Here is a 24,660-nt window from a genome sequence, read left to right as displayed (position 1 = left end):
TCAAAAAATATATTTAAGTTCTAGTGCTTCCTTCTCCATCTACTTTTGTGCTGGACATCTGAGTTCAGCAGTTCACGGTTTTTAATTTATTTATTCACAGAAAATATTTTTTCCTCAGTCCTGTTTTCTTTCAACAGCAGAGTGCTCCAGGGAGAACTAAATTGCTACATTACCTTACATCATTCTCATTTAAAAGAAAAAAATGTTTAAATTTTGAAGGCAAGTATGTGTGTTTGGTAGGAGGATAAGATTTCAGCATTGCTCTGAGCAGTACTCACTTCTAACTTTTTCTCTTTCTCTGTCAATACATCCTTCTGGTTCTGGGTGTACTCAATCAGCATGCGTGCCAGCTGGCGTCGGTCTTCCAACTCTGCTGCCAGCCGCCCATTATATTCGGCTAGTAACAAACATGCTTCATCCACCGTTTTCGAAAGACGTTCTGCTGCCTCTTTGTCTACATGCAAAGGTGGTAAAAATGTACATGGACTCAGCTAAAACCCTTTTATGCTTTGAAAAAAGGCTCTAATCCAACAACCACATGCACAACATTTTATTCACAAGAGTTATCCAGGGGTTAAAAGAAAATAGTTGTAATCAAGAGATTTAAGGGGCACCCAAAAATTGCTAAGACTAACAACCTGAAAACGGAAGATTTTAAACACAGAACCAGATGGTCATATTTTTAGTCTTGCAGATCCAACAGTGAGGTCTGAGCTACACTTAAAAACTAGCTCAACCTAGCTACGTCACTCAGGAATGCAAAATAATTCATACCCTGAGTGCTACAGTTAGGTTGACCTAACCCCCTGTAGATGCAGTTAGGTTGAGAGAAGATTTTTTCTCTCAACTACACTACTGCCTCCTGGAGAGGAGGATTAACTACACTGATGGGAAAAACCCCTCCTGTTGCTGAAGGAAGAATCTACACTACAGAGCCATGCTGGTACAGCTGCAGCGCCACAACTGTGCTCACACTCCCTTAGAAGTTGTTTCTGTGGATCTTTTATGAGCTATTATACTAGACTATTAGCTTACATTAACAGAATGTGTTCTGTCACTTCATGGGGCCCTAGCATTTATGCAAGATGTGCACTGTATGATGGACCTTATGCCTGTGAATATTTATCAACACACAGAACACAAGCTTACACATAAATACACACTTGTCCTTCTCACAGCTGGACATGATGAGCACACACTACAAAGAGTTGAATAAGTGGTCGTCCTCATAGAATTCTAAAATTAAAAGTTAGGAATACTTTCAAAAGCAAGAGTCAAAATCAATTCTGTTTGCATGTGCTCCCAGGCTCTTAAGCAAATATTGTTCAAACATGGGTGCATACATTTATATGCACCCACATATACATGGTCAGCACATCTGAGCATCCACTTCCTATTGCAGTCAAAGGGAGATGCAGGTACTCAGCTCGGGAGGTGGGGAAGAAGAGAGAGAAATCAGGCCACTTAATACACATAAATATATATTTAATGCTTAACTTTCAGCACCCCAGTTTGAATATTCTGGCTCTAGTTTCTTTTCAGAACTACAAAATGAAGCCGTCAGAAGTTGGTTGAGGAAAGGACAGTGAATACAGGATCTCCAAGTATAAAAATCCTTGTAAACACATTTTGGTTTGGGCCCAAGGAATGGAAGGAGAGATATAAATCTTACCTCCAACCGCATGCCAGAAGATTTTTACCTGCTAACTGTTAGGGAGCTATAAAGCTAGCAGGCATAAAGGGCATGAGGTGCATCCATCCTGCTCATTATAGTCTTGAAAGTCAAATCCCTCTACGCTCATTTTCATTCATCTTCTAGCTTCTTACCTGTAATTTTCTCCAGCAGTGACACATCTTGAACTTCTTGTGGCAGCGAGGCAATTTTCTGCCGCACTGTAGCATCTCCTGATGCTGCATTTTCCAGGTCCTGCAGGGCTTTGATCAAGTCCTCAGTCTGCAGGATGGAAAGACAAAAAACAGACAGTTTTCAAATGGAGTCGCAGGTAACTGCAGCACTGCCAAGTTCTAAACAGGACTACTGCTAAGCCATTTTCTCTAGCTATTGTCATTGCACTACAGGCTGAATCACTTACCTTTTAAAGTGCTCTTTAGTGTCCTACTTTCTCCTTACACTCAGTACTGCAGCAAGTAGCTGTCCACAGTATTCACAAAACTCTAAAACAACCAAAAAACTATGGACTTTTGCATAAGTCCAATACAATTATCTTAACTGGTATATTGCAGTGGACATTCATCCAATTAAGAGAAGAGGACATTTAAAAACAAGTCTGAAAAGATGGACGACAACACTATGCAGATTAGAGGAATAAAAATATTCTTTACATTTCACTTCCGCATTTCGTCTATTTCTTTTCATCTCAATATTTTGCCTTAGAGAATTGTTTTTTATTTTGCCTTGACCAAGAGGCAAATTTACATGCAAATTTATCCAACAGCGTGCATGCACCTTGGGATAATGTGGAGAGGGCACATTTTATAAATCCAAAAGGTTCAGAAAGTCTAGTTTATTTAATAACACCTAGTTAAGCACCACATACTCACTTGGCCCCAGCTAAAGAGCATCCCTTTTAAAGCAGACTTTAAAGCCATTGCCATTCCTTCACTAGCTCAACTGATTCTTTGGGAATATAATTGCAATATAATTGACTGATATTGTACTCATGAATCCTGTTCTGCCAGTTTTATTTAGTTCTTTGCAATAAAAGTGAGTGACTGGGCAACAGAATGGTCTGAAATTCAACATTGATAAATGCAAAGTAATGCACATTGGAAAACATCATCCAAACTATATATATTAAATGATGGGGTCTAAATTAGCTGTTACCACTCAAAGATCTTACAGTCACTGGGGACAGTTCTCTGAAAACATCCACTCAATGTGCAGCAGCAGTCAAAATAGCTAACAATGTTGGGAATCATGAAGAAAGGGATAGATAAGACAGAAAATATATTACCTCTATATAAATCTATGGTACACCCACATCTTGAATACTGTGTGCTGATGTGGTCGCCCCATCTCAAAAAAGATATATTGGACTTGGAAAAGGTTCAGAAATCATCCTAAAATTATTAGGAGTATGGAACAGCTTCTGTGTGAGGAGAGATGAATAAGCCTAGGACTTTTCAGCTTGGTAAAAGAGATGACTCAGGAAGGATACGATAGAGGTCTACAAAATCATGACTGGGGCGGAGAAAGTAAATAAGGAAGAGTTATTTACTCCTTCTCATACACAAGAACTAGGGGCCACCAAATGAAATTAATAGGCAGCAGGTTTAAAACAAACAAGGAAGTATTTCTTTACACAACACAGTCAACCTGTGGAACTCCTTGACAGAGGATATTGTGAAGGCCAAAAGAATTAGATAAATTCCTGGAGGATAGGTCCATCAATGGCTATTAGCCAGGATGACAGGGATAATGTCCCTAGCCTCTGTTTACCAGAAGCTAGGAATGGGCAACAGGGGATGGATCACTTGATTCCCTGTTCTGTTCATTCCCTCTGGGGCACCTAGCATTAGCCCAGTATCCTGTCTGCCGACTGCGGCCAGACTGACCTTTGGTCTGACCCAGTATGGCCATTCTGATGTTAACAATCAGCAAGTGGAATGGCCACTGAGAAAGACCCACCAGTGCAACTGACCATACCCACGTTGCTTTTACTAACCTAGTCAAAAGGAGAATCTGAGTGATAGCATTAATAGGAGCAAGACGTTAAGCAGGAAAACCTCAAATATTGAGTTTTATTTTGTTTTAAAAAGCATTCAAGGATTTGATGATTTTGCTGGCATTAGCTAGGCTAATTTTGTAGTGCTGATTTTTATCCTCCACTTTCAGTAATTAATTTTTTAGGTACACATTCAAAACTTTCGTTATAAAAATACACAAATTTCTTAACACACACCCTTTCAACGTTTATGCTGGTTTGAAGAACCAGAAGATGTTCACTGTCTGCTTGACATACATACTTCCTTGTAAGCTACATAATGATTTCCAATAAGTGACAAATTAAACGTGTGTTAAAACAAGCCAAAAGCTGTAAGCGATCTGCAGTAAAAGCTCTCATTTCCTCGGCTCATGTAATTTGGTAGTATTTACGCCACCCATCTGGCAGACTGTTTAACTCTTCACCTTCCTTCAAATAGCCACAGATTTAACAAAAGGCCAATTGTAGCCTTAAAGAGAAGAGTTTTGATTATAGTGTCTATTTCATTTCTGTTATCTCCGTCTCATTAACGCTACACTCCAGCCAGTCTCAAACAAAGGTTCAAATCTTCTCAACTGACTTTAGTTTCCAACTCCATATAAATCTATTTAATGCTGATCTTTTGCAGCTACAGGGTATATAGAACTTGCTGTTGGTTTCTTTGTCAGGCTGTACTCTACCTGAAACCCAAATGAAATTTCTTGAGTCAATGTTCGTGCACTGGATTTGAGAGTTCATGAGTCAATATATAAAAAGCTTTTTACATATATCTTCTTTTTTTTCCTTTAAAAAAAAGGAAACAAAAAACAAGACACACTGGCAGTAGTGCAAGGGCCTTGGCTCGGTCTAGATTAAGTCACACCTACCCAGGTTTTTATTGTTAAGGATAACTTTTGGAATGGCATTCACACCAGAATGCATCTATTATCCCTTCCTCTTGCCCACTACAAAACAGACAACCCAGGGGTTTAATAAAACTGTTCTGTTACACATTGGCTTCCCAAGCATAAATTGTATTTCTCCATTAATTACATTTTACTTGTTAATGGCTCCACCTTGTGGCTGTGTCTTTATAAGAGGTCACCTTTCACAATTTCACAGATCCTTAGCCCTCCAAACATACCAGTAATGGCCCAGTGCTGGGGTCCTGGGGCGAGTAGCTCCCAGGGTAATCCTCATCTTCTTCCTCTTGTATCTGCTGAAACGTCCGCTTCAAGGACTTTTTCTCCTCTGTAACTGTAGACACACAGTCTCAATACAAGCCATTCAAGCCTGATGCCATTTGTGCATTCACAGAATCTTAACTATCTACATTTTCAAAAGTTATACCAGATGCTTTCATGATCTCTACAGAGGGTCAATCTACAATTTAATGTTCTTTACAGAGGGCTAATCTATGTATCACTTTCAGAATGATCAGCAGCATAAGGGCAAAAGAATGATCACTTACAGTAACTGAAGTTCTTTGAGACTGTAGTGAGATCTATGAACAAAAGCAGATGTACGCACAAGCCTGGAATATTCTGGACAGCAGTGTCCCTTGGGGTGTGCATTCACCTGTGTGCTCTTATGCACCCTATAAAGGACAAAGCACCCCAACCAACCACCACTTAATTTCTTCACTAATACAGAATATCCAGGCAAGAGAGGCAAGTCACAAGATGTGTGGACAAAACCATCTCCGAGAATTCCAGTTACTGAAAGTTAAGTAACCTCTTTTTTCAAGCATTTGTCTATGCAGACTCCATTGTAGATGAGTGACTAGCAGTTAGCACTTCTACTGCCCACCTTGAGGGGATCTAAATAATGACAGTAGGAGAGCCCTTCCAAACCGTGAATCTGAGATAGAAGCTGTCACAATGGAGTAGTAATAGATAAACATATGTACCGAACTCCATATAGTTGCCTTACAAGTCTCAAATTGGGGGGAGGGGGGTGTGTGTGTGTGCGTGTGCCACCTAAAGCAACTATGGAGGTTGACGGAGCCTAGCAGAGTGTGCCCTGACTCAAGAAGGAAGAAGTTTATCTAATGGAGTAGGAAAATCTTACGCGGTCTGTAACCCATTTAGAGATCTTTAAGAGAAACAGCCTGCCCTTGAGACTTATCACAAAAGCACAAAGAGCCTGGATGCTTTATGAAATGGCTTTGTACTGGAAAGATAAAGAGAATAGCCCTAAGGAGGTCTAGTTTGTGGAGTTTAACCTCAGCAGAAGAATCATGTGGTTTACGGAAAATGTGTAAATTGATTTATATGAAAATCCAAAACCACTTTCCATAAAAATGTTGGATATGGCCTGAGTCTAACTGTCTTTATGAAAACGAACTAATGGAGGACTTGACATCATAGTCTGAAATTTCACTCACCTTCTGAGCCAAGCTGATGCCATTTTAACAGAAAGGGAACATAGTAAATATTACAACCTGGGTTCAAAGGGTGGGTACATCTATGATTGGGGCTTGAATGTGGTGCTCCTGACAGGTAACTATGCCTCACTGATGGAAATGTATGAATTAGGACCTTTAAAATAAAAATAAAAAAATAAAATCTCCAGATACCATTAGGTGGGGGGAGGAAATTGAATAACTCTCAGTTGAGTGACAGGAATATATTAGCAAGATGAACTCTATTAGAACTAAGCAATCATGTATTTGAAACATTAGTTCAAGATAGATGGAATAAAAGATTCCACAGGCTGAAGAGGTCTCTGAATGGGACAGCAGTGAGAAATGTTTCCCCTTAACTTGGCATGTCTTTCTAACACAGGCCCTTCTGCTATGGATCAAAACCTCCCATACAGCTGCTAAGCAGCTTCCGTCCACTGAAATTTGACCAGGTAGCCTCCATGCTGTCAAATGCATGGGTGCAGCACCAGGCCTTGGTTCTGATAAACATGGAGGAGTTTGGGGAAGTTGAAGAGATGGCCTGATTGACAGATGTATCAGATCAGAATACTCAAACTGGCATGTCCTTCTGAGGACTGAGAATTAGCAGAATGGGAAGACTATGACATAAGCAAGTTATTTTCCCACTGAACCAGAAATACATCTGCCACAGACCCTGGTCTTATGTCTCCTCATCAGCAGAACACTGGACATTTCATGTTCATGTTGGTAGCAAACAGGTCTATTGAGCAACTCCCCACCTTAGGAATATTTTCTCTAGAACAGTCTTTTAACTCCCATTTATGAGTGAAGGAACTCTTCTGCTTAACTGATCTTCCACAGGGCTATTAGATTACTCTGATGCAGAATGCACCAATCCCACGGATGTGTTGCTTCCTGACGTAAGGGAGATAATCTTTCTCCCCCGTCTGTTTATATAATTCATAGCCAGGATATAATCCATCCGGATTGGAGCAGCAGTACCTTGAAGGAGAAGCAGGAACACCTTGCAAGCCAGCTGAAAGGCCATGAGCTCTAATACATTTATGTATAATTGAGACTGTCCAATTATATGAGCCCTGTATCTGGAGAGTCTCCAAATGTGCACTCCAATGTATCTGGAGAGAGTCCAATGTGTCCAAATGTGCACTGCTTGATTGGATGCATTTTTCAGAGTCTTTGAAGGAGATAGTGAATGAAACAGAGTACCCAGATGGATGTTTTGAGGGTCTGTCCACTAAAGTAGGTATGACAGTATTACAGAGGAACTTCTAGAGGGACGTTCATACCATGTTTGGCTGGTGGATGAACATCCTTAACCAACCCCAAAGGAGGCCAAAGACAACCATGAGAGAGTCACATAAGTATAAACTACCATATAACCTAGACAATTGAATCAGACGGTCAGCGTGGTTCCTGGATGAGACTGAATACATGAACTGATGCGATTCATTATGGAAAAAAAATCTTTGAAGGTATGCTCCTGCTAAGTGGAAGTGGAGAACAGCCCCTATAAATTCTATGGATGAATGGGGAGAGAGGAGACTTTTCTCAATTGACCCTGAGGCCCAGTCTGGAAAATGGCTGTAGAACTGTGAGAACATCCTTGCTGATCTGCTGCAATGAGGGGCCTCAAATCAGCCAATCAAGATAGAAATATATATGGAGGACTTCTCTGCCTGGCTGAGCTGCTCCCAGAGCCAAGTATTTGGTAAACACCCTCAGAGCTGTTGAAGGGCTAAACAGTAGGACTCTGAACTGGTAGTGGAGTCCACTGACCACGAAACACATACTTTTGGTGAGCAGGATAGATTCATGCACAGGTGTCCTGCCAGTAGAGTTGCAAACCAATTCATGGGCTGTTAAGGAGGGCGGGGGAGGGAGACGTTATAAGAAAGGGTGATCTGAAACTTGACATGAATTTGCTGAGACACCTGTGATCTAAAACTGGACACCATCCATCCTTCTCTTTTCTTTGGGGTGAGGAAGTAGTGGGAATAGAACTCCCTGCTGCAGAACTCTGGAGGCATCTTCTCTATAGCTCCCAGCTAAAGGAGAGTATCAATGCCAACAGTAGCAAGAAAGCAGTCAGTCACCGAAGACAGAGGACATGGTATAGCAGCTGAAAAATGGGATCTCACAGTCTTTGAAAACTCGAAGTACAGCTGCAACTTCAAAGGAGCATGCTTGGATAAGTTGGAGGCATGATGAAATTGAGCCTTCCTCTGGGCCAGGACTAGGGACAGCATTGGTGCCAAGGCCCATCCAGAGATTTTTTTGTCCCTTCTACCTTGGGCAGTAGCAGCCACTGACTGAGCTGAAGAGGACTGATGAAAAGGCTCAGAGTGTTTCAAGGAAGCATGACACCTTTTAGAGCTCTTGGCACCCCAAGTAGCGTCTCTTGTAGCCAGAGCATTAGCTGAACCCAGCTTTGAGGCAGGAGCAGACTGCTTCTGAGGAGGATCCTCGGAGTCAGAGAGACTTCTCATTCCCTTTTCCATCAGAAACAGCTTCAAGGAGACATCATGAGCCTTCTGAATGCACTTCAAAAAAAGTTACAAATAGAGCGCTTGTTTAAGGTAGGAAATGCCCCAAAACAAGAAACATTTCATAGGCATAGCTGTCTCACAGGCAGGGAGATTTTAAAAGCCAGGAGACCTATTCTCAGCCACCACACCTACTCCTCGATACCAAGATGAGACTCAGAAGAAACAAGAAAAAGTATTTTTTAAAAATCCAATGTACTTTAATTAAACTTAACAAGACTAACCAACTATAAAATCCTAATCCTATCCAAAAGTAAGAGGACACAGAGACTCTGACTAGCTACTATGGGTGGCAGGAAATGGTGGGGGCTGCTTCGCCCTTTATACCCTTATTCTGGGGTGCCAGGGTGTGCAGGGCACACGCACAGCCCCAAAGGACACTGCTGGCTAAAAGACTCTGGGCTTGCATGCATGGGAGCACACATCCTACAATGGGATCTGTGTGGACAAATGCTCAAAGACCCACCTGGTGTTTTAAACCTTGCTTATTTATAAAAGAACCCGAGAACAAGAAAATAAAAATATTAAATACACAGCTTGCCACCTGTGTAGGACAGGTGAACGTTCAGTAGGCTTTAGCTTATTAATTACAGCAATTTAGCAACTTGGGCCATGCCCAAGGAAACTCAGTTTGAGAAATTCATATCCGGAAAAAGATTGAGGTCTGTTTGTTTTACCATCAAATTACACATCTGAACTAAAAGACATCTTTTGGGACTGGACAGAAGGAGAACATCAGAAAAATCAGAGGCTGGGGGCATGACTAAATATGAGAGCCCTCCCAAAATATTACAGATTATGGCCATAAGCTCCAGTGCATCTTCCAATACCTAACCCTTTCTTTGGTTTCTGGGATGGGGGAAGATTATCCATTTCCGTTTACACGGACATCAGCTGGTAGCCTATCCAGGATGGACATGAGCAATGCTGCTCTGCTCCAAACTACCTCCTTCTCCTCTGTCACCTGGCTGCCTCATTAGTTACTGCTGGAGCCATCCCTCCCTGCTTTTCTCTCTTTGCTGGTGCACTTCTCTTTCTCTGCTCCCTCAGCTTCAGCACTGGTCTTGCCGCTCACATTCCAATCCTAAACTAGATCCATCCTCTGCTACTGAGCTCAACAGGTCAGTTCCTTGTTAAGTTATGCCCCCAGGCAGCTGGTGGGTTAATAACAGATTTTTCAGTTTGTTGGCAATTAAAATAAATTGTTTGGGGTCAAACCAAAAAGAATGGTTCTTGACATTTTTCAACAAAAAAAAAAAAAATCAAAAAGTTGAATAAATTTCAAGTCAGAACATTTTGATCAGAAAGATTTTGCTTACATCTTCAATAGGGCTGTCAATTAATCGCAGTTAACTCATGCGATTAACTCAAAAAAATTAATCGTGATTAATTGCAGTTTTAATCACACTGTTCAACAATACCAATTGAAATTAAATATTTTGGATATTTTTATACATTTTCATATATATTGTGTGTGTTGTGATTGAAATCAAAACGCATATTACTACAAATATGGCACTAAAATAATAGTATTTTTCAATTCACTTTATTCAAGTATTGTACTGCAATCTCTTTGCCGTGAAAGTGCAACTTACAAATGTATTTTGTTGTGGTTACATAACTGCACTCAAAAACAAAACAATGTAAAAATTTTAGAGACTACAAATCCACTCAGTCCTACTTCTTGTTCAGCCAATCGCTAAGAGAAACAAGTTTGTTTACATTTACAGGCAATAATGCTGCCCTCTTCTTGTTTACAATGTCACCAGAAAGCGAGAACAAGCATTTGCATGGCACTTTTGTAGCTGGCATTGCAAGATATTTGTGTGCCAGATACGCTAAACATTCCTATGCCCCTTCATGCTTCGGCCACCATTCCAGAGGACATGCTTCCATGCTCATGACGCACATTAAAAAAATGCATTAACTAAAGTGAGTTGCACTCACGAAAGCTTGTTCTCAAATAAATCTGTTAGTCTCTAAGGTGCCACAAGTGCTCCTTTTCTTTTGGCGGATACAGACTGACACGGCTGCTACTCTGAAACCTTAACTAAATTTGTGACTGAACTCTTAGGGGAGAATTGTATGTCCCCTGCTGTTTACACGCATTCTGCCATATATTTCATGTTACAGCAGTCTCGGATAATGACCCAGCACATGTTGTTCATTTTAAGAACACTTTCACTGCAGATTTCAAAAAAACGCAAAGAAAGTACCAGTGTGAGATTTCTAAAGATAACTACAGGTTTCAGAGTAGCAGCCGTGTTAGTCTGTATTCACAAAAAAGAAAGAAGTACTTGTGGCACCTTAGAGACTAACAAATTTATTTGAGCATAAGCTTTTGTGAGCTACAGCTCACTTCATCGGATGCATTCTCAAATAAATTTGTTAGTCTCTAAGGTGCCACAAGTACTCCTTTTTTAAAAAAAACTAAGCACTCGACCCAAGGTTTAAGAATCTGAAGCGCCTTCCAAAATCTGAGAGGGACAAGGTGTGGAGCATGCTTTCACAAGTTTTAAAAGAGCAACACTCCAATGTGGAAAATACAGAACCCGAACTACGCTAAAAGAAAATCAACCTTCTGCTGGTGGCATCTGACTCAGATAATTAAAATGATTATGCATCGGTCTGCACTGCTTTGGATTGTTAATGAACAAAACCCGCCATCAGCATGGACACATATCCCCTGGACTGGTAGTTGAAGCATGAAGGGACATATGAATCTTTAGCCTATCTGGCACATAAATATCTTGCGACGCCGGTTACAACAGTGCCATGTAAATGCCTGTTCTCTCTTTCTGGTGGCATTGAAAATAAGAAGAGGGCAGCATTATCACCTGTAAATGTAAACAAACTTGTTTGTCTGAGTGATTGGCTGAACAAGAAGTAGGACTGAGTGGACTTGTAGGTTTTACAATTTTACATTGTTTTGTTTTTGAGTGCAGTTTTTTGTACATAATTCTATATTTGTAAGTTCAACTTTCATGATAAAGAGATTCACTACAGTACTTGTATTAGGTGAATTGTAAAATACTATTTATTTGTTTTTTTACAGTGCAAATACTTGTAATCAAAAATATAAAGTGAGCACTGTACACTTTGTATTCTGTGTTGTAATTAAAATCAATATATTTGAAAATTTAAACATCCAAAAATATTTCAATAAATGGTATTCTATTCATTTTTTTAAAATTGTGCTTCACAAATGGAAAGGGAAGGATTTACAAAGTGGCTAGAGGAGGAGAATATTCCCTTAACCCTAACCCAGTGGAGTTATGGTTCTCATCCGAGATGTGGGAGACCGAGGTTCAATTCCTCTCTCTCTCTCTCTCTCTGATATGCAGAGAGGATTTGTCTCCCACATGGAAAGAGAGTGCCTAGATACTGGGATATTCTGAAATGGGGTTTTTTCAATCTCTCCCCTTGAAGTGGTTCCACTTTTACAAATAGCCATTGACGCAGGGACTGAACTTGGGTTGCCTGCATTCTAGGCGAAGGCTAACTATCAGGCTGTAGAATCACTCACTCTTTCCTTAGCCCAGGGGTCTCAAAGTCCCAGCCCGTGGGCCATCTGTGGCCCGAGAACCTCTCCACTGTGGCCTGTGGGAGGAGAGAGACATGCAGCCACGGGGCTGGCAATGTCTCCTGCAGGCGCCACCCCTTCCCCCGCCCCCCGCAGCTCCTATTGGCTGGGGGAGAGGGACAGAGATACCATCATTAGTTGCCTGGCAGAGTCAGACATGGAGACAACATCACTTCTTTCCCCACAATGGAATATAAACCAGTCAAAATACTGAACACAGCTGTCTGATGCACACCTTACTGCAATCCCGAAGGTTTCAACTGCTCAGTCACTGAGGCCAAACATCAACAAATGGACAGAACTGAAGTGTTGCCAGGTGTCTGGCAAACATTATAAACTCTCTGGCAGGCGAAGAATTGTGTAAAGTTGTATGACAATTATTATTTCTAAGAAATTCAAAATAAAAATACAATATAAACGTTTTCTTTTCTGAAGACCATCTTCAGTGACATCGGCCCGCTGGGAAGATTTGAGGACTGGCTCTGGTGCTTTGGTAAATTGGGTTTGAGACCCCTGCCTTAGCCCAAGGACTATCCACTGCCATCACGACTAGGAGTTGTAACAGTAACAATGACTGACCTGAAACTGCATTTTCCCACAAATAAACTTGTCCAAAAATGTTTTGCTCAGCCTCTAATTGTGACAGAGCTCGCTCAGGCACTTCTCCCCTAGTTCACTTGCAAACCAGTCACATGGAAATAACCTATAACGCTGGTATGTTTAATAGTTAGACAAAGAATTTTACAACTAAAGTCTGCCCGGACCTAGTTTTCTTTTTTCTGTACTTAAAAAAGAAGTTAGCTGAAACTAGGTAGGATATATAAAATTCATTTCTTGCTAAAGGAATGGGCTATTCAAAGTCTACTACTAACAAATAGGAGATTAATTAGAAACTAGCTACAAGAATATCTTACTGGATACGTTTAGGTTTGAAAGACATAGAAACAAAATATAGATGTCCACGTATGTTTGCATGTATGTGTGAGAAATATGCCACATATTTCCTTGAGGAAACTGAAAGGCTTCCAGTGTGGAAACAGCTTATAACTCATAAGAAGTGAAAGCTAAATAACAAATCTGCTGCAAGATTTCTCTTCCTCCCCTCATGGGATTGTCTCCTTATAGATTCCAAGGCCAGAAAGTACCATTGTGATCATCTAGTCTGACCTCCTGTGTAACGCTGGCCAGAGAACTTCCCCAAAATAATTCCGAGAGCAGATCTTAAATATAAAAAAAGAATCTAATCTTGATTTTAAAATTGCCAGTGATGGAGAATCTGCCACCCCGACCGGGAAAACCGAGAAGTCTGCTGCTTGCCAGGAGCTAAGATTCGCGATTTGACAGAGAGACTGCCGAGACTCATCAAGCCCTCAGATCGCTACCCCTTCCTGCTTCTTCATGTGGGCACCAATGATACTGCCAAGAATGACCTTGAGCAGACCGCTGCGGACTATGTGGCTCTGGGAAGAAGGATAAAGGAGTTTGAGGTGCAAGTGGTGTTCTTGTCCATCCTCCCCGTGGAAGGAAAAGGCCTGGGTAGAGACCGTCGAATCGTGGCAAGTCAACGAATGGCTATGCAGGTGGTGTCGGGAGAGAAGGCTTTGGATTCTTTGACCATGGGATGGTGTTCCAAGAAGGAGTGCTAGGCAGAGACGGGCTCCACCTAACAAAGAGAGGGAAGAGCATCTTCGCAAGCAGGCTGGCTAACCTAGTTAGAAGGGCTTTAAACTAGGTTCACTGGGGGAAGGAGACCAAAGCCCTGAGGTAAGCGGAGAAGTGGGATACCGGGAGGAGGCACGAGCAGGAGCGCGTGAGAGGGGAGGGCTCCTGCCTCATACTGAGAGAGAGGGGCGATCAGCAGGTTACCTCAAGTGCCTATATATAAATGCACGAAGAACTGGAAGTCCTGGCACAGTCAAGGAATTATGATGTGATTGGAATAATACAGACTTGGTGGGATAACTCACATGACTGGAGTACTGTCATGGATGGATATAAGCTGTTCAGAAAGGACAGGAAGGGCAGAAAAGGTGGGGGAGTTGCACTGTATGTAAGAGAGCAGTATGACTGCTCAGAGCTCAAGTATGAAACTGCAGAAAAACCTGAGAGTCTCTGGATTAAGTTTAGAAGTGTGAGCAACAAGGGTGATGTCGTGGTGGGAGTCTACTATAGACCACCAGACCAGGGGGATGAGGTGGATGAGGCTTTCTTCCGGCAACTCGCAGAAGTTACTAGATCGCAGGCCCTGGTTCTCATGGGAGACTTCAATCACCCTGATATCTGCTGGGAGAGCAATACAGCGGTGCACAGGCAATCCAGGAAGTTTTTGGAAAATGTAGGGGACAATTTCCTGGCGCAAGTACTGGAGGAACCAACTAGGCGCAGAGCTCTTCTTGACCTGCTGCTCACAAACCGGGAAGAATTAGTAGGGGAAGCAAAAGTGGATGGGAACCTGGGAGGAAGTAACCATGAAATTGTCGAGTTCAGGATCCTAACACAAAGAAGAAAGGAGAGCAGCAGAACACAGACCCTGGACTTCAGAAAAGCAGAATATGACTCCCTCAGGGAACTGATGGGCAAGATCCCCTGGGAGAATAACATGAGGGGGAAAGGAGTCCAGGAGAGCTGGCTGTATTTTAAAGAATCCTTATTGAGATTACAGGTACAAACCATCCCGATGTGTAGAAAGAATAGTAAATATGGCAGGCGACCAGCTTGGCTTAACAGTGAAATCCCTGCTGCTCTTAAATACAAAAAAGAAGCTTACAAGAAGTGGAAGACTGGACAAATGACCAGGGATGAGTATAAAAATATTGCTCGGGCTTGCAGGAGTGAAATCAGGAAGGCCAAATCACACCTGGAGTTGCAGCTAGCAAGAGATGTTAGGAGTAACAAGAAGGGTTTCTTCAGGTATGTTAGCAACAAGAAGAAAGTCAAGGAAAGTGTGGGCCCCTTACTGAATGAGGGAGGCAAACGAGTGACAGAGGATGTGGAAAAAGCTAATGTACTCAATGCTTTCTTTGCCTCTGTCTTCACTAACAAGGTCAGCTCCAGACTGCTGCACTGGGCAGCACAGAATGGGGAGAAAGTGACCAGCCCTCTGAGGAGAAAGAAGCGTTTCGGGACTATTTAGCAAAGCTGGACGAGCACAAGTCCATGGGGCTGGATGCGTTGCATCTGAGAGTGCTAAAGGAGTTGGCAGATGTGATTGCAGAGCCATTAGCCATTATCTTTGAAACCTCATGGCAATCGGGGGAGGTCCCAGATGACTGAAAAAAGGCTAATGTAGTGCCCATCTTTAAAAAAGGGAAGGAGGACGATCCTGGGAACTACAGGCCAGTCAGCCTCACCTCAGTCACTGGAAAATTCAGGGAGCAGGCCCTCAAGGAATCAATTCTGAAGCACTTAGAGGAGAGGAAAGTGATCAGGAACAGTCAGCATGGATTCACCAAGGGCAAGTCATGCCTCACTAATCTAATTGCCTTCTATGACGAGATAACTGGCTCTGTGGATGAAGGGAAAGCGGTGGACGTGTTGTTCCTTGACTTTAGCAAAGCTTTTGACACGGTCTCCCACCGACAGTATTCTTGTCAGCAAGTTAAAGATGTATGGGCTGGATGAATGGACTATAAGGTGGAGAGAAAGCTGGCCAGATTGTCAGGCTCAAAGGGTAGCGATCAATGGCTTCATGTCTAGTTGGCAGCCGGTATCAAGTGGAGTGCCCCAGGGGTCAGTCCTGGGGCCGGTTTTGTTCAATATCTTCATAAATAATCTGGAGAATGGTGTGGATTGCACCCTCAGCAACTTTGCAGATGACACTAAACTGGGAGGAGTGGTAGATACACTGGAGGGTAGGGATAGGATACAGAGGGACCTAGACAAATTGGAGGATTGGGCCAAAAGAAATCTGATGAGGTTCAACAAGGACAAGTGCAGAGTCCTGCACTTAGGACGGAAGAATCCAATGCACCGCTACAAACTAGGGACCGAATGGCTCGGCAGCAATTCTGCAGAGAAGGACCTAGGGGTTACAGTGGACGAGAAGTTGGATATGAGTCAACAGTGTGCCCTTGTTGCCAAGAAGGCCAATGGCATTTTGGGATGTATAAGTAGGGGCATTGCCAGCAGATCAAGGGACGTGATTGTTCCCCTCTATTCGACATTGGTGAGGCCTCATCTGGAGTACTGTGTCCAGTTTTGTGCCCCACACATCCTTCTTGTAGTGGAAAAATTGGAAAGAGTCCAGCGGAGGGCAACAAAAATGATTAGGGGACTGGAACACATGACTTATGAGGAGAGGCTGAGGGAACTGGGGATGTTTAGTCTATGGAAGAGAAGAATGAGGGGGGGGATTTGATAGTTGCTTTCAACTACCTGAAAGGGGGTTCCAAAGAGGATGGCTCTAGACTGTTCTCAGTGGTAGCAGATGACAGAACGAGGAGTAATGGTCTCAAGTTGCAGTGGGGGAGATTTACGTTGGATATTAGGAAAAACTTTTTCTCTATGAGGGTGGTGAAACACTGGAATGCGTTACCTAGGGAGGTGGTGGAATCTCCTTCCCTAGAAGTTTTTAAGGTCAGGCTTGACAAAGCCCTGGCTGGGATGATTTAGTCGGGGATCGGTCCTGCTTTGAGCAGGGGGTTGGACTAGATGACCTCCTGAGGTCCCTTCCAACCCTGATATTCTATGAACCACAGCATTTAGTAAACTGTTCTAATGGTTAATTACCCTCACTGTTAAAAATGTACACCTTGTTTCCAGTCTGAATTTGGCGAGAGTCAACTACTTTCAGCATTAGATTGCGTTATACCTTTTTCTGCGAGACTGAAAAGCCCATTAAATATTTGTTCCCTATGTAGACACATTACAGACCATGATCAAGTCACCCCTTAACCGTCCCTTTATCAAACTAAGTAGATTGGTCCCTGAAGTTAACATCATAAGGCAGGTTTTCTAATCCTTTAATCATTCTCATGGCTCTTCTCTGAGCTCTTTCCAAGTTAAATTGTGGACACCATATTACAGCCATGGTGGCACCAGGGACAAATACAGAGGTGATATAACCTCTCTACTCCTACTCGAACTTCCCGTTTATGCCTCCAAGGATTGCATTAGCCCTGGTAGCCACAGCATCACATTGGGAGCTCATGTTCACCCAATTATCCACCATGACGACCAAATCTTTCTCAGAGTCACTGCTTCGCAGGATAAGTGTTAAGCTTTGATACTTTCCCTACTCAGTCTTTTATGGTGTCACCACATTTGGGCAAGAATCGCAGGCTCCTAAGCATACTGAATGTGTTGGAATTTATTCAGAGCCATCCTGTTCAACAAATCGCATCTATTCAACCATATCTTATCAATCACTGTGGCTTTGCACAAAGGTGTACACAGGCATAACCCCGCAGAATTTTCTGCTTTGAGTTACCACACAGCCTTAGACTAAAAAAAAAAAAATTATATTCATTATCAGAGTCCCAAATATCCTCAGGAGTGCCAAGAATTTTGTTTTAACAGAACCACCTTTTGCCAATCTAAAGATATTTATACTAGATTTCCAACCTACTGTTTCCATGGTAGTTTGCAAATTCAGAACTTACTAAAGTCAGTTACTGCTATCATACTTGTGTTTGAAAAGCCACAAGGAAAATAAGCAAGAAGGCTCAGTGTTTTACTTTATGATCCACTCAATCTTTGACCCGATTAACAGCTATAATGGTTGCTTTTGTGATATAGATGCCCACCAGGAATTGGACTGAAATCAATTTATGTCAGGAAGCCACTGAAAATCCATCACTCAAATGCCAGTTTCAGTTGCTACCAACTCGAGTTAAAAAGAAACCAGCCAAACCAACTGCAACGTCATTTTCTAGCCTTCCACTTCCATGTGCCAAAAAGTCACTGTTGGTCACTTGATTAGAGACCTAAAAGTGGCAATTCTTCAACAAAAAAACTTCAAAAACAGATTCCAACGAGAGACTGCTGAATTGGAATTAATTTGCAAACTGGACACAATTAACTTAGGCTTGAATAGAGACTGGGAGTGGATGGGTCATTACACAAAGTAAAACTATTTCCCCATATTTATTCCCCACCCCCACTGTTCCTCAGAAGTTCTTGTCAACTGCTGGAAATGGCCCACCTTGATTATCACTACAAAAGGTTCCCTCCCCCCAGCTCTCCTGCTGGTAATAGCTCACCTTAAGTGATCACTCTCATTACAGTGTGTATGGTAACACCCATTGTTTCATGTTCTCTATGTATATAAATCTCCCCACTGTATTTTCCACTGAATGCATCCGATGAAGTGAGCTGTAGCTCACGAAAGCTTATGCTCAAATAAATTTGTTAGTCTCTAAGGTGCCACAAGTACTCCTTTGCTTTTTGTTAAATCACAGTGATCTGTAAGGATGATGCAGAATGAGGAAGGGCATCCGAGGGCCAAAGTGTGGAGAACAGACCATTGTATTGACCCACCTAACCCCCATCCAGACTCGTGTCTGGAGGCAGAACAATTTTAACTGTCAGAGTGCTCTGGAAACGAACAAGTTACTTTGTCTCCTTGGTTAGACCATCAGTGCAGTTGCCTATTTCTACAGGAGAGCGGAAGAATCCTAATCTCATCCTGGAGATAGTAACCATGGTCACCATAGGGATATTGTTCCCTATATCCCCAAAATCTACACTCATGTCTATCAGGATAGATCCAGAGTGTATCCACTTGCATGTGTAGAGTCAAATGATGTGGTGCAGGCCCACGAGGTCTCAGGCTAACAAACCAGATCTGTCATCTCTACAAATGCAAAATCTCTTCAAGACATTTAGTCTAGGGGTATGCCTAAATGGCCAGCAGAAACACAGAGGAGCAAATCTCAGAGCATGGCTCTACACACTCTGGCTTGAAACCCTATGGAGAGGGGTGAGCTTCAGAGGTCAAGCTCAGACATCTACACAGCTGTTTTAGCACCAGAGTGTCAGCCCAAGTCTTAAGACTCCTGTGTTTTAAAATGCAGTGGACTTACCCATAGTGACTCCAGTGTCAGCTCTGACAGCAATTCTCCTAATCTTCTATGCGCATGATGCCAGGAACTGGCCTGTTTACCACCATAGTTCTAATGTCAGTTAGTGACACATTAACTTTTCAATGGGGTACGTGTTACTGCTTTTTTTTTTTAAAGCTATGCTTTTACCTTTTGGTGGAGGGCTACTGGTGTCCTCCATAGAAAGTTTCAGCTGTTGTATGAACTCGCTGCCATACACGCTCCTTTCTTGCCAGATGTTAAGCAATCGCTCCAAGGGCTTTTTGCAGCCCTCATCTGCCTCTCTGTTCAAATATTAAAAAATAGTTAAAACTTTAGTTAAACATGAGTATGCTTTTTAAAAAACGCTGTACAAATTAGAAGCTGCAACCATCAAATGAAGATGCAAACTTGGGGACAGGCTTTCTTGTACTGTCTGGAGTACAGTGTGCAAAATATTTAAGTAACATTTTTCCCTTAAGCTGGAACCCAACAGTGTGTAGAAGTACCCCCAGTCTTTTCTGCCCGCCCACTTCCTGGATACCAACAGGACATAAGAACTTTTGCAGGGAGGGAAAAAAAATTGTATCTTTCTGCCGTTATAGAAAGAACTACGAAAATCCTACAAAGTTACCAGGTTTATAGTTTAAAATGTTCACTTCTAATGATTGTTTCAGTCAATGACATCCTAATTAAAAAGGAAATTGTTTGGGTCATTAGGCATTCAAATGAGAATTTACTTATTAAACATCGACCAAATGAGCAAGACTTGTAAGGAATAAGATAAGAAACAGCGCCAAACGTTATGTAGTTATCCAGAACGCACTGTCATTAGATGCTCTTTAATTCCCCTGTGCATTATAACTGTTTGGTTCAGAGACTAAGCTTGTCTTTAAATAGTAAAACAATCCTTAACTAGCCATAGACCATCCTATGACAGAAATAATATGCAGCTGCTCCCCTTTGCACCTCCTGTCTCCTCCTCTGGATTATACAAGTCACCCTTTCTGCCCAATGAGGAGGCCAATCATTTGATAACAGTTGATAGGAGCCAGTAAAGCTCACACAATTTGGAACTACCGGATATATAGATTCTGAGACATAATTTAACTCTATAATCAGATCTTACCTAGTAACATATTAAAATGTCTACACAAAGGCAAGACATACAAGAACTGTACCCTAAGCCCACTGAAGAGATGGTATAGAAGAAGGAAGTTTAAATTAAGTTTTCTATTGGGAATATTCTAGCTAGTAACATGTTTCAGACCTATCTATAACTTTTTAGGTAATTAAGTGAGATCAAGAAAGTTTTATTAGCTTAAATACGAAGATAATTTTCAAACTGCACATCTTTTAGAAAAACCAAATATAGCAGCTGATTAGCAGCACAGCTGCAGAAAACAAAAGCAGGAATGGTGTGTGTGTTCATATTAATAAAGCACTTTGAAATTGTGTAATTTCAAAGCTCATTATAGGAAAAACTGGCCTAGTGGACTGACCAGATAGCTAGTAGTCAGGTTTCAAACTCTCCCACTAAGGGGAAGAGTCACTCATTATGTGACTTTGGACAAATCTTTAGACCAGAGATAATTTCCAACTTCGTACAGAGCTTTGAGATTTATGGATAAGTGTAAAGTATTTAACCTGCATAGGAGTTACGCACAAAAACCCACAAACCAATTGTCACCGCACAGAACCAAAGCTAGAACCAGCCTCCCACAACTTTACTTCTGTTTCTCAAGAGCAAGGCATAACTGACAATTTCTTAAAGGAAAGGAGTTGAGTTCAGCTTCTAGTAAAGACAAGTTAACCTTCCTGAGCATACATATTCCTAGAACTGAAAAGCACTTGAATTTAGACTTGTGGAATATTTAACACAAAAGCTGTGGAGAGAAAAATTGGTGAAGGAAAGTGGAATGGATTAATGTGCAAACTTACCTGGCAACATGAGAAAAAGCATCCACAAGAACAGATTCAAACTCCCTTGTGAATTCAGGACCCTTCCTTTTACTGTTCTGGATGACATCGTTCGCCAAATATAGAAATGTAAGCTTCCTACTTGATTTTGCTGGGAAAGAAGAGAATAAAACTTAACTTGCATTCTTGATTTCTCATTTCATGTTTTATTCTGAGGCTACTTGTTATACACTCCAAAAGTGCTCACAGTTTCTCAGCTTAAAATATGGCTGAGTTTCCTGCATTTCAATTTTACCAAAGGTAGCAAAAGCAGCTAGAAGCTTTCAAGTCAAGCAGTTCTTGATCTTCTTTGGTTTGTAATTAATTTATAAAACAAGAAGGGAAATAATCCTAATATTACTGTGCATCTTTCATCGGATGATCTCAGTGTTGCATAAACATTAAACCTCACCACAAGTGCAGGTTAAAATGAAAAGAACTGTTACAACTTAACACCAAATCAGTGTGACAACAGACTTATTTTTCATTAATCAAATATATTGAAACAGTGTTATTTTAGCCTTATACTTAAGCTGTTTAAATACTGAACATCCCTGGATGGAAGAGCTTGAACCTAGGACCTTTTATTTTTCAGAATCAATTTTTCTAATCCATGCTATGTGGAAATAGCTATTAGCTGTGCGTTTCTTCTCAATCCCACAAAAGTTAGCTATTTCCATTCATCACCCACCATTAGTAAATGCCAAGAGACCCTACACTCTGAAGAGCAGAATCTACAGGAGACAAACTCTCTAGATTCTATAGTCTCTCTGTTCTAGAGCCTAAAACATATGCAAAAGCTATATTATACAACATGACAACTGAGAATTTACAGACACAAGAGTCAGGAAATTCAGCTACGGTTCCCACAGCAAGCCTACCTCAGCTCTTTCAAATACATAGTTTTTTCTATTACCATATATGGCGACACCTAATATCTTATATAAGTGCAGGACTAACAAAATCTTGCCAAGTAAAGGGCATGCAGCCAGACTATCAATTTCTGCAGTTTCTAAGCTTTTGTTTTTAAAAACTTCCAAACGTGACTCCATACAGCCCCACCTACCTCAACTGGCCAAAAAAAAAAAAAAAAACCACCACTACCACATCTAGGACAAGCAGCAAAATGAAATTAACAGAACTCTGGTCAGTTTCACACCTATTCACAGGCTTGTGAACCCCAAGAGTGAAACTGAGTCTAGTTAACTTCACTCTAGCTCCCTTTGAGGAAACTATAAAGTATATGGGATATGTCTACACAGCATTTTGGAGCAGGCAGAATCAAGCCTCCCAGATTGGGATGACAAACTGGCTAGCAGGGCTTGTACTAGTGCTCTAAAAATTGCTGTATAGACAGCACTTTGAAGTTGCATCTGGGGCTGGAGCTCTGAGTCTGAAGCCTAGGGAGTAGAATGGGCTTCAGCCCCAGATGCAACTTCAAAGTAATTTTTAGAGAATTTGCACAAGCCCCACCAGCCCAAGTCAGCAGATCCAGGCAGGGAGGCTCACTGCAAAATGCTGTGTAGACATTAGAAAGGCAGACACTGGATGTATTCCCAGAAAAAGAAAGCCCCAAAAATGTCCGTGTAAGGCCACAACCTACTTCTATCATGTAGCAGTCCCCAAAGTATATTGGAAAAATATTATGACTTCCAAGACAAAACAGCTGATAGAAATAACTGTCAAAGTAGTCTATGATTTTAAAGAAAACGTATTCATAAATGTTAAGATCTGGGTCTCTGATTCTGCAAAATGCTGAGGACTTTAACAGATTAAGAGAGCCAACTATTACAATTCCCCCCCCCCACCAAATAAACCAGTTATTTCTTAACAACATTCCTGGGTTCCACACATCAAGGAATCTGTATTAATAGTATGCATCTATATCTATACACACACACGCGATGTAATATAGTATACTCCAGGAACATAGTTTACAATTAAACAATTCAATTTTTTCCAGTCATTTCTCAGTAATCCCTTTTCCATTTGGCATTCCATTCAAATTTAATTGAAATGCCTTTTGCAAGTAACAATGGGATATTTAAGAGAGTAAATAAAAGGATTAAGAGCACAAACTAAACAGTCACAAGCTCATTAAAACCTAGAAAAAAACTATTCCTATCCAACACACTGAAGGCAATGGGGTTCCACAGGTATCGCTATGGGTCCCATTTTAAGACAACAGGACCACACAGGCGTAACTGAGCCGGATACTCAAAATGGAAATACAGTAAATCCTGCCTCAGAGACCACCTCTGAAGAGACGCCACCTGTCACGAGCGACTACCTGCAGAGGTCATGAGAGAGACAGACCACCTCTTACAAGTGACCACTTTTGCTGACTCCCATGACTGGTGGCTCTTGGCAGGTTTTACTCTACCACAGCTGACTCTCCGGGCTGGTCCACAGGAAGTTTTTGCACAAGATTAACTAAGTCAGTGCAGCCCTCTAGTATGGATGCAGTTACACCGCTCCTAAAGCGTTCGTTCACATCAACGACACATACACGCGCTTTTAAAGCCTAGCTATAGCTCATCCCGCCTCAGCACAGGACGTCCTGCAGACCCACATGTCTCTGAGTCCGCATTAAGGCTACAGCCACACCAGGGGCTTGCCCCCATCTAGTAAACGGGGTTTTCTAAGGCCCCTTTCAGGCGGGAAGCGCGCTGGAAAGGAAACAAGGGAGCCGGCAGCAGGGCTGAGAGACGAGGGCCCAGCCCCGGGGCCGCACGCAGGGAGGAGGGGAGCGCTCCAGCCCCGCCACCTGCGAGCGCGATGGGGCGGGAGGAGCCGGGCGGCTCCGGCGCAGGACAGCGCCCGAGCGTGCAGGGCGCAAGGGACCGACTCGGGCCGGCCTGGGGAGCCAAGGGTCCGGAGCTCCGGTCCCGGTTGATTTCCAGCGGCGGGGCGGGCGCTAGTCAATGGGGGCGGGCGCCCCCCCCTCCCCCGCTACCTTTGCGGAGCTCCCGGTGCCACACGGAGACGATGGGCCCCGCGTGCTTGCGGTGGTGGATGAGCCACAGCGACAGGGTCTGGACGCTCTGCTGAGAGTTGCTCAGCTCCGAGAGCTTCTTCTCCAGCGCCGACTCCGAGAAGGAGGACATGGCGCGGCCCGGCCCGGCCCCGGGGCCTGCTCAGCCCGCGGGGAGGGGGCGCGGCGGGGCCTCACCAACAACAAACCGCCACCGCTGCCACAAGATGGCCACCTGACCTCTCACCCCGCCGCGGCGGGTCAAAGGGCCCCATGCTACGGGTCGCCGGCGGGGAAGAGAGCCCACCCGTGTGTCCAGTTATAGCTCGCACATCACAGGGGGCCCGAGGCAGGCGCGGGAAAGCGGCGCATGCGCAGCGACTCCAGCTGAGGCGTCTCCAGCCTTCGCCCGGCGCCAGCCGAGGACGCATGCGCTGTATGCCTAACTGAGCCCTATTTCAAAACCCCGGC

General features: G+C 42.7%; 1 protein-coding gene across 1 annotated transcript in view; it reads right to left on the bottom strand.

Moving 5' to 3' along the window:
• RPRD1B (regulation of nuclear pre-mRNA domain containing 1B) overlaps positions 1-24,552 on the bottom strand; it is a 46,968-nt gene extending 22,416 nt beyond the window's left edge. Inside the window, exons 1-6 of the mRNA XM_077831936.1 lie at positions 24,172-24,552; positions 21,198-21,327; positions 19,428-19,561; positions 4,849-4,961; positions 1,828-1,954; positions 279-454 (exon numbers count right to left, since the gene is read on the bottom strand). Of these exons, the coding sequence (XP_077688062.1) occupies positions 279-454; positions 1,828-1,954; positions 4,849-4,961; positions 19,428-19,561; positions 21,198-21,327; positions 24,172-24,322 (831 nt within the window). The 5' untranslated portion in view covers positions 24,323-24,552. The remainder of the gene's footprint in view (positions 1-278; positions 455-1,827; positions 1,955-4,848; positions 4,962-19,427; positions 19,562-21,197; positions 21,328-24,171) is intronic.
• Between the last annotated feature and the right edge of the window lie 108 nt (positions 24,553-24,660).

The sequence above is a fragment of the Eretmochelys imbricata genome, chromosome 13, assembly GCF_965152235.1.
Source record: "Eretmochelys imbricata isolate rEreImb1 chromosome 13, rEreImb1.hap1, whole genome shotgun sequence".
NCBI classification, from domain to species: domain Eukaryota; kingdom Metazoa; phylum Chordata; order Testudines; family Cheloniidae; genus Eretmochelys; species Eretmochelys imbricata.
Note: the sequence above shows the minus strand (reverse complement) of the source record. Positions and strands in the feature narration are given on the sequence as shown.